The following is a 10,408-nucleotide window of genomic DNA, read 5'->3' as shown; positions in this document are numbered from 1 at the left end:
TCATTAAATAATGCTCTATTTATTTAGTTTTAAAATAGTTTCTTTTGTTCTACAGACATATTTTCAAGGAAGTCAAGGACCTGCTGAAGCAACAAAATAAACAACCCTTTTTTGTTAATTTAAAATACTGAGCTTAAAACAAAAACAAAAAAACAACAGAAGAGCGAGGCTAAATTACTGGTAATGAGGGTAATATCAGACTTGAGGTTAAAATATGTGACCAAACATGCAATTTGCAACCCCAGTTGGGCATCACTGCCCTTTATTTTCTATACCAAACCTCTAAAGACATGGGCAACGTCTCACTAGCATCTCATAATAATCCTATAAGGAACAAGAGCAACATCGGTTTCGCAAGCAGAAGTGGTCTTTAAAAGAATCAACACTACAGTAGTAGCTGCATATAGTGGAAAAACAAAGCAACTGGCCAATGGAACAAACGGTATCTTGAATAAACTGCACCGACTTCAAAGTTAAAGTAAACTCAATTTAACCTGAATAAACTAGAGGCAATTTTCAGATTGGCAAACTGACAAAGTGAAAACATATTCCATTTAGACTTTGGTTTAGTTCCTTAGAATGAAGATTGTCCCTTTTCTGTGACAAGCGAACGTTAAAATAATGACTATAGTTCTCAAGCATCACTTATAAGAATGTAGATGTGCAATAAAATAAAATCAAGTGTTAAACAGTGTATGAAGTTGGATTTTTGATTAAAAAAAAAATTCTAATTAACCAGCATGGCTGCAGTACTGCATGAAGAGAAAAATAAGACCACAGGGAAAAGAGAGCAAGCAGGCCCTGAGCATTAGGGTAAGAACAGTTCATACACAAAAATGTCTCTTCTATAAACGCCGGACACACGTGGGCACAAACTCAACACCACCTCTACTGTTTTTTTTTTTATACGTGTGCTATATTCACATCTATTATTAAAATATTTATTGTTGAGATAGCAAAAAAATCCACTGCTTTATATTAGGTAAAAGAATAAGCTTTATACCATTCTAAAAAGAAAAATAGTGCACATTTCAAGGCATTCAGGCCATCTTGCTTTGCAGTATTCCATGGAAGATACATTTTCCTCAGTTGTTATAAAGGGGTCCCCAGAGGTTTAAAGGTGTTTGCATTCACTCAGAGTGGGCATGCAAACAGTGAAGTGCATCCAGTCAGCCCTGCAGTCATACAATCACTGAGAGCTAAACGTCGCTCTGTAGCAGAGACGTGGCGTCCAACGTAAAAATCTATCTCGGACCAGGAGATACAGACGTTCTATTGCCAAACACACACCATTGCCACATATTGTACTGCTGCAGTGGAAATGAGTCCTACCTTGTAGTGGGTCTGTGACAAATTTGCTTGTGTTGTGTCTCCCCATAGAGTGGGACCAGTGGTTTGATTTGTTATCACGAAGAAGGAAAGGGGAACTCTAACAGTAACGCAAATGAAAACTGTGAATTTAAAGCAAGAAACATTGAGTAATGTCATTATTAGCTTTTTGGTGGAGGTTTCACACTAGATGAGAAAATCTTCATAACTGCCCAGTCCATTAAAAATGAAGGTACAGCTAGCAGCGAGTTATCTTAGCTTAGCATAGACCTGTGAACCTCTGATGGTTGCTACCTACGGACGGAGCCGAGCTTTTCCCTGTGTTTCCAGTCTTAAGCTAAGCTAACCAGCTAGTGGCTGTATATTTCACAAAAAAAGATAGTTATTTAACTCATTTACATTCTTAGCAAGAAAATGAATGGAAATAATAATTTCCCAAAATGTCCAACCACTTCTTCAACACAAAGCAAAACCTAAACACTACTGGACTGATCATCAGAGTACAGGCTGTGCGATGCTGGGCACTATATAATAAAGCAAAGACATCAATGCAGATCTAAATATGAAACCAGTGGTGAGACTTTTGAAAACAAAAATGTACAACAGAAAGTGTACAAGCTGCCATTTTGTCTAGACCGCAGGTGACTGCAAATAAAAATGCAGAATCCATTCAGAAAAATATGCCGTTCAAGCGTCTGTCGGGAAACGGATCAACGGCAGCATCGTGATACCGACCTGCTTTCAAGCAGCAAGTTGAAGTTTTCTCTGTACAGCCTGCAAGCACACAACACAAAATTACTACCTACATCCGTTATAAAGGGGTAACTGAGGTATCAAATGAAGGGAGGATATTGCTATCATTAACAAATATATCACTCTTAACGTATGTTTCCACCTGCACTGAAAAAGCTGTGCCATTTATTAGAGCTAATTACATAGATGACAAGCCAGGGCCGGGGAATTACGTCAGCAGAATGGCTTTGATACAAATGATTGTTCAACATTAAGTTAAAAAACAAACAAACAGTGCTCTGGAGCTGATAGAGTTCACAAGCGGTTACAGGCGAGGCTGCAACTCTAGGAAGGATTTCAGCCGTAACATGGAGGCGAGGTGAGACGGGTGAGGATCGGGAGTGAGAGGGGGAAACAAGGAGTCTTCAGTGTACAAGTCGTCTAAAGAAGGTATTTGTGTCCGGTGTCCTCGTCGAGCGTGAGGTCCACCACTTCAGGAGGGGACACCCAGTTAGGCTGAGGGGAAACAGTAGTCCAGAGCTGGGGTTGATTTGTGCTGTTTAACTGCTCCACTGAACTCTCCTTCCAGGAGGACAGACTCTTAATCACACCTCCACACGGGTGGGCGCATCTGGAGTGATAAAAATGAATTATTTTTATAAACTGGCAGGGAAATATTGGATTTTCTACAACCGAGTATTAAGGCCATATGTCATAATTTTACAAGAATAAATTATAATTTTCATGCAGGCGACAGTTTGATCTTCTAATATTCCCCTGCAATATTTCACTTTGTTCTCAAAATCTCAAGATTTTTCCCAATGTAAGTGGCCCTAATACTCTGTTGTAATATTCAGTGTATAAAATGATAATACTTTCCCCCCTTCACGTCTTTACCTTGGTTTCTCTTGTACGCCGACTATTTCCACCTCGCTGTCAGAGGAAGCAATGTTAATCTGGCTCTTGCGTTGAGAACTCTTGTGCGACAGCCCTGCCTCCACGTGGCCTGAAACAAACAAAGAGGAACAGTCACACATTGTGGGGAGGGTTGGCAGCAGTAGGGAGCTTCAGGCCCTGCTGACACATGAAGACTGCAGCTGCTTTGACAGACCAGGATGAATCTGACACTTGTGTTTTGCGACGCTGACCGGATAGCATGGAGTGACTGACAAAACAGAAAATTGTGGACATTACATTCATGTTTCTAAAAAGCCAGCTAGCCGGCATTAAAAGGTCAATTCTTTTGGTCTTTTAATAGTCCCAAAATGCAAGCCATCAGTGTGGGATGCAGAGTGGCACGTTCAATGACGTCTTGTTGACATTAATAAGAAAGATTCCCCACTTCTGCGTGACACCTATGCCTCTAAAAGTCCTGTCTTCACTGAGAGGAGTGGAAAAGATCAGTGGAGATATACTGGGTTTGTAACTGACCTGAGATTGAGCTCAGAGCTCTTACACACCCAGAGTAAGCTGCCATACCCTGGCCTCTGTGTGTTTTTAGCTCATGCTTTATCACCGTAGGCCGGTCTGTCTCCACACTCATACTCTCCTGGTTAGAATCAGTGTCTGAAATATCATAGTGACCCACTACTGGAGGCCCGTCTGCGGGAAACAAAGAGAACACTTCATTATTCAAATCGTCCCCGGGACTAGTGGGACACTAAACGTCCATAGTCCCGCTAACTGCAGCATCGGATGTGTTTGTAAACAAGAAACAGCCTGTTCTACCAGATGCTAAGGTAAACCAGTAGAAGGATAACAGCACTCGATGGGCTGCAAAACACAAACAATTACATCTATGATAATTTCTTCAAGCCATGTGAGTGAGGCTTTTATAAGAGTGGATGTGTTTGCGGTGCATCATTAACCCCTTTGCAGCAGCACAGTCTTTTCTCTCCATTTATTGCTTTTAAAAGGAACAGCCATTCACATGAAACAACACCAGAATACAGTCATTACAAAACACTTTCAAAATAAATCTTACTCGGCGAGAGACACGTTGTGGGATAACAAAAGCCGACGAACAGAATAGAAGAACTGTGGAAGAGCAGGAACACAAATCTTTGTTCTACCCTGTCATAGGAGTCCCTGGGAGACACCCACACACAGCTACGCAGACTTGTGTGTGTGTGTGTGTGTGTGAGAGAGAGAGGCTATGAGAACACTGCCTATGAATAGCTGATTGGTAGCAGGGTTACCAGAGAAACCGAGCACATGGTAAAAGGTCATGTAATAAGGATAGAAAAAGGACTAATGTAAACCAGGATAGTCTCTTTGGTAAACAATGGACTGTCCTTAGTGTTGTTTATAATGCACACAGCTTGTGATGTATGCACGAGGCTCTCGTTACCGTGTTGATTTAAAGGTTATTTCAGTTGGGATAAATGCGAGACGGCAGTTGTTGGATCCATTTAAACGCAAAATGGCAAAAGTATGAAACAAAAAACACCAATATCCACACCATTTGAAACAAAACCATTCGGCCAAGAGAAAACAACTAAGTAGATAAAAATGTTCTGTCAGTAACAGTTTTATCAGCATAAGCACAGTTGCACACATGCTGCTGACGAAAACTAATTTGGCCTTGCACATTCTGTATACTAATATAGTCACATGCAAACAGGTGGGGATGCTGTAGGGTCTGTAAAATTGACAGTCAAGGGGCTACATATACACACATACAGAAAACACACTGTAACATCCTAACTATAAATATGATTAGGCCAAAGAGTCCATCAATGTCTGTGATGCTTCGATAGTGTTAGCTGTGTTAAGAACGCTATGGTCGTCAGCGAAAGTAGTTTGAGACGACTACTGAGAAGGAGTAACTCCGCCTCAAAGACCACAGGATCTGAACCGGAGAAGGCCACTTAATCACCCAGATCTTTTTTTTTTTTGTAAAACCAGTAAACATTGCCATGCACCACACTGCAGCTGTACTACTGCTGTGTATCTGTAAGTTTGATGCCTGGGCTTTTCGTTTTTAGGTTACAGTCCAGCTTCGGAACACGAGGTGCCTTGTGGAGACACAGGCCAAGCTGGCAGACCAGTGCAAATTAAAACAAAACAATTAACTTGGCAAATATAATACGTGAAAACTTGAGGCTCTTGTCATTGCAGCTAACAGCTACAACAAAAGGATTCCCATTCCTTGTCTGATGCCCATAAACTACACATAGGCTACTAAAAATAGCTGGGAATCATTCCTCCCTCACTAGTTTCCTGTTACTGCACACAGGCAGCGATAGCAGCAAATGTAACAGAAAGGCAAATATAAAAAAAATGTAAACAAGTCTAATCTAATTACATAATTTTAGAAAGCAAGAAATTGTGTGGGTAAGTATATTGCATTTATATTTATAGGCATATCTATGTGTAAATGTTTTGATGTTAATAAAGCTGTGCCACCAAAGTAAAGGGTGACATTAGATTTCTAAATTCCTGAAACATTTATGAGCAAAGTGCTTACATAATTCAGGAAAAACAATGCTAATGTAGGGTGCTGAACCTGATTTCTAAAGAAATTGTACTATGACGCTTAATCAATCTTTCCCAGCACAAGTTCAGAATGACAAGGCACATGCTATTAAGCAGCAGCACCCTAACTTGCACTGTCATGATGGCCGCCCCGGTGCTGTAATGCACAGTCCTGTATGGATGACGTATTCAGCGTGTGTGTTTATTTGTGTAGAGCTTTTAAACTAAAATCAAACAAGCTATACAATAAGCAATACAGTAAGAGCCCTGACTCGACAGTTCATCGAGATTTGCCCCGTGTCCATGTCACCGATGCTGCAGAAATCAAACAGGTGAGTTGAAGGATTGAATGAAAGTCAAATCTCACAGTGATTCAGTGCCGGCAGACACACTCAGGCCTCAGGTCTGCACAGTCATCTTCAAATAAGCAGCTCCAGCCGCTGATGATCATATATCTGTTGTTCGGTGACCTTGCATCATTTACCCATTGCCATGCTTTCTGTATGAACTAATTCTACACTTGGTAAGATCGTAGTGTGAAACTGCAAAGAGTGAAGAGGTGAAATCTAAATATTCAAGAGACCTGGGTCTGGAACAACTAGATTTCCATTCTGAGTGACCACTTCCGGTATGATGTTGTTGTTGTTTATAGGGGTGGGGGGGAGACTGTTGTCTCGCGCCGACATGTAGGCCGCCATAGTCTCTGCAGACTCAGATGATGGCAAAAAGGAACTGGGAGGGGACGGGCGTGCCCTCTGGGAGTGATGTTGCGGCCCCTCGTGGGCGTCACTTGAGCGTTTGGACGAGTCCGCGTCTGAGTCGAGGTGTGCAAGCTTTTCCATCCAGATGCGGAAGCGCTCCTCGGTCTGACGCTGCATCACGGCAAAGCGCGTCATGGCCTCCTCCAGCACGCTGCCGATGCCGTTCCTGTCCCACGAGCTGCTGTCCAGCAGCCCATGAATCTGGGCGCCCACTCTGGATCTCTCCGATGCACGTCTGAAGCCAGCTTTAAAGACATTGAGGCCAAGCCATAAGAAAATACAGTAGCACTTTCATGCTTCGGAGGTGGACTTTTGTATTAAAAAGAGAAAATGACAGTTTGTTTTTGGTTACGTGCAGATCGACTCTTTCATGCTGATGGACTACATCATGCAGTTGTAGCACTCAAATCTGTGTGCGGGATGTAAAAATGGTTGAAAACGTTTTATGTACAACGGATCCCTACAGTAAGGAACTGGATGTCTCAGGAGACATATTCAGGGACTGCAGTTTGAAAAGTGTGTTAACTGATGAGACTTTGAGGCAAACACACCCACTTAAGATTAATTCATTACAAGGACTATTATGTCAAAACAAGTGACCTAAATAATAATTCATTAAACAAACCGCTAACACTCACTTCAATCCTGAATTTAAAGTAACAGAAAAGCTGACAACTTGAACCAACCCAACAGGTTATGTTGTAAGGAACACAGGAAAAGATCAGCCTGAAGTTTGCATATTGACTTCTTCCACAACAGCAGCAATCATTAACCAAGCATCAGTTACTTACAGAATTCACGTCCGCAAGTGTCAGGAAACATTAGATTAACTGAGGGAACAATCACAGGACTGATGTGCGGGCAGACAATACTGTCAGCGTTTAATCCTATTACACACTTCTGTGACTGAGTTCAGTTTGCAGAACATCCATTTACTCTAACAGCTGTATATGCATTAATATGCTAGAGTCGCTGACAAAAGGGCTATACTAATTCTCAAAGGTGCTATGGAACTCTAAATAATGAGCCACCTGTTTACAAAAAGCTTTGTCGCCCCCTGTGAAGGCAGAGCGGAGAGTACGACAGACCTGAGGAATAGTTTAAAGCCACAGGCAGAGAGAGAGGGAGAAGCACAATAATACTAAATGCCAAGCAGCCTTGAGGTGACACAGACATTCACTGTACCTCTCTTAATAGAAACAATTATTAAAATCTTTTTAAATGGTCTATACACATGCTCTTAAAATGGCTGAGGTCTAAACTTTATGGTATGAGGTAACATTTTGAAAGCAAATAGAGTCTGAACAGTCGCTGCAGAGTCTTGCAACTCCGACCGACACAGTGAGATCATTCACCAGCGTCTATTGACAGCAAAGGCTGCGGATAAAAATGGCTCACTTGTTGAATAGCAGAACCCACAATACAGATTCGAGTAACACAGCTCTGTATTTATTATTCTATGGAGTTGAAAAATGACCACTAGTTTACCAAAGCATGCCAACGACAAGACAAAGTTCCAAACTAAATACATGTTGTACTACTACAAGTGACTGGGCATGGGCCCTTCTAGGGTGAATGAAGACAGATGATGAGTGAGAAAATAAGAAAAAAGACAATAAAACAAACAGACATAGCATTGCTAATACTGATCTGATATCATGAAGTATGAGCTATATGTGACTAGTCAGTTTGATTTGGGGTGCCAAATTTTAATTTGTTGGTTACGGTCTGTATTTGACTCTGATGGCAAATGATCTGTGATTTTTATACAGGGTTAGTCTGTGTCTTTTCATTACCATGTGAGAGTGTTTTAGGCAAGCTATCTAAGTAACTGCTGCTACTGCTATTCTAGACAATGATACTGTGATAATGTATTGTGTGTTGTGAACACTGGATGTTACCTGGAATATCTGTCTTGATTGTCTTGCTACCTCCTGAAGTGTCATCATCCTCATCGTCAGAGGTGCTGGTGCTGGAGTCACACGTGAGCTCGCTGTCACTTGTACTGCTGTCCTGCAGCAGGTTATACTTCTTCCGTGCTGCCGCCTCTCGTTTTTGCCTTAGCAAACGCATGCGCTCTTTGTGTTTCTGGCTCCGATGACCTTTCACTTTCCCTAGTTTGCCATTGGTTTGTTTTTCCTGTCCTCCTGCTGCTACCACATTGGACTGGCAACGATTCTTCTTTGCGGCCATGGCATTGGGAGGCATCTCGCTCTCGGAACGTGACCGCCGAGACTTCCTCCCCCCAGCCGTAGTGGCAGATGCTTGCTTTCTTCCTGCATGCCCAGAATCGTTTACAGCTTCCATGTTGCCCTCTTCATCTTCGCCTGCAGGAGGAGCAGCACCTTCTTCCCCTGAGGAGAGTGTATCTGAGTCAGCAAGGTGGCCGCTGGATGAGGGGGAGAGCATGCAGGGGTTTGAGGAGTCACTCTCATAGATATGATGGGAAACGGGCTTGTCGCTTTCTGTAGAGGCGTTCTGGGACTCCGGGGAGTCTCTGCGGAGCTCTTTCATCAGGCATGGCATGGAGAGGAGGCTCTGCTCACCCTCCGTATTCAAGGGGCTGTCTCCCTCTTTTTCCCCTGGTGGTGAGCTTGTACTGGTGGTGGTCTCCGTTTTCAGATGTTCGTCCTGGTCTTCCTGAACAGAAGCCGTGGCTGATTGTACTTCATCAAGGCACTCTGAGGGGCACTCAGCATCCACAAATTCCTCTGCCTTCTCTGTATCAGCCATCTTCATCCTAGTTGAGCCCAGAGCCCAAAGGTCCGACAAACATGGACCAATGTGCCTGGATAGGAGCTCACCTGCTGGAAGATAAAAATAATTCAGTGAAAATCAGTGCAACTTGATACATGTCAGGAAATGGAGGATAACTTACTGCATATTGTATTACAAGTCAGACTTTCAGTAAAGAATTGTTAGTCACACTGGACTGTCACCGTGGCTGTCTGCATTTGAGCGACTACTTCAAACATGTGTTGGATAAACCGCTGTAGACTAAAGGTCAAATATAGGATCTTTACCATTGCTTTGAATGTCAAAGTTTTGCTATATTTAGAGGGCAGTACTTACTAATGCATTGTTAAAATTATTAACTCATACATGTTCATATTCTCATCATCATAAACAATAAAAAGCCACAGAAATTAATATTTGGAACTAAATGATAAGATCTCCAATTCAACTATGTTGGCATCAGTGCACCGGTTTTCCTCGCCATTCAAATTCGTACATAACCACTGACTTTCACCATATTTGTACACTTTGTACTAAGTTGACATGTTGCAAAACTGTTGACTATTCCTAAGACCCATCAAATACTCACTTTAAATATGAGGTAACAATCTGGCCAGAAATTCCCATTTATCGATGTAGCTGGTGAACATTGACATTAGCTAATCTGAAGACTGGGTTTTGCTCTTACTTTAAATTTCAATCTTTTTTACGTCTCACTCAGTTAGAAAATGTTTTCACTAACATCTGTTAAACCTCCTCACGTGTGTGTCTACTGAGATGCATTTTAGTGCCTGGATGAATGTCTTTAGTTACTTGTGTCTGCGGCTAGCTGAGGCTAACACAGGCTCTGTTCTCCTACTTTAAGCTGCGTAGGGAAGCTAACCTCGGCCATAACCTTACACTCGCCAACTTGGCGAGGAGAAGACAAGTCATGGAAAAATATTCGGGTTGCGGGACAGCTGCCTTACCGGGTCCTATAAATGGAAGCGGTATCTATCCAGCCCGAGGTGTAACAGGCAGGATAATGTCAGCGGCTAACGATATCCGAAGCAACTTAGCATTTGACATCGGCTGCGCTAGTTGAAACTTACCGTGGCGTTACTTCTAATCTTCTTCTCCCCGCGTCAGACTTTTCCACATCTTTGGTAATTTGTGGCCTCTTGGATTTTCGCTGCATAAACGCCCCCGTGCAAAAATGCGATTCACTTCGGGGTAGCTTGGAAGAATTTGAAGGTGTTTTGGCGCAGTGCGCTCGCAGCTTTGCGAGCCCTGTTAGCGGCTAGCTGTGTGTTTATTTTAAAATGTCTCCATCGGCCGTTCACAAAGATACATGCGCCACTTCCGGCCTGCTGCTCGGGGCCGAGCGCCTCCTA

The 10,408-nt window shown here is 42.6% G+C and overlaps 1 protein-coding gene across 4 annotated transcripts; it reads right to left on the bottom strand.

Annotated features, from left to right (window-relative positions):
• Positions 1 to 10,337, bottom strand: ark2n (arkadia (rnf111) N-terminal like PKA signaling regulator 2n). 4 transcript variants are annotated; one of them, XM_062412681.1, is made up of 5 exons: positions 10,127 to 10,337; positions 8,201 to 9,106; positions 3,493 to 3,663; positions 2,959 to 3,067; positions 1 to 2,692 (listed from the first exon to the last, which is right to left on the bottom strand). In XM_062412681.1, exons 2-5 carry the CDS (start codon positions 9,036 to 9,038, stop codon positions 2,503 to 2,505), a joined length of 1,308 nt encoding a protein of 435 aa, XP_062268665.1. In that variant the 5' UTR covers positions 9,039 to 9,106; positions 10,127 to 10,337; the 3' UTR covers positions 1 to 2,502. The 4 variants fall into 4 exon arrangements, with proteins under 4 accessions (XP_062268665.1, XP_062268666.1, XP_062268668.1 ...); XM_062412682.1 differs by having other exon boundaries at positions 8,201 to 9,103; XM_062412684.1 differs by lacking the exon at positions 3,493 to 3,663.
• Positions 10,338 to 10,408: the final 71 nt, after the last annotated feature.

This window comes from Platichthys flesus, chromosome 19 (genome assembly GCF_949316205.1).
Source record: "Platichthys flesus chromosome 19, fPlaFle2.1, whole genome shotgun sequence".
Taxonomy (NCBI): domain Eukaryota; kingdom Metazoa; phylum Chordata; class Actinopteri; order Pleuronectiformes; family Pleuronectidae; genus Platichthys; species Platichthys flesus.
The sequence above is the reverse complement of the archived record's forward strand: the minus strand, read 5'-3'. Positions and strand labels throughout refer to the sequence as shown.

Excerpts from the sequence above, each read along its gene's own strand:
- ark2n (XM_062412681.1), bottom strand. The coding sequence starts at position 9,038 with ATGAAGATGGCTGATACAGAGAAGGCAGAGGAATTTGTGGATGCTGAG. Across the intron at positions 3,664-8,200 it reads AATCAAGACAGATATTCCAG|ACGGGCCTCCAGTAGTGGGT; the intron begins GTAACATCCAGT and ends TGTTTCCCGCAG. Across the intron at positions 2,693-2,958 it reads GGCGTACAAGAGAAACCAAG|ATGCGCCCACCCGTGTGGAG; the intron begins GTAAAGACGTGA and ends TTATCACTCCAG.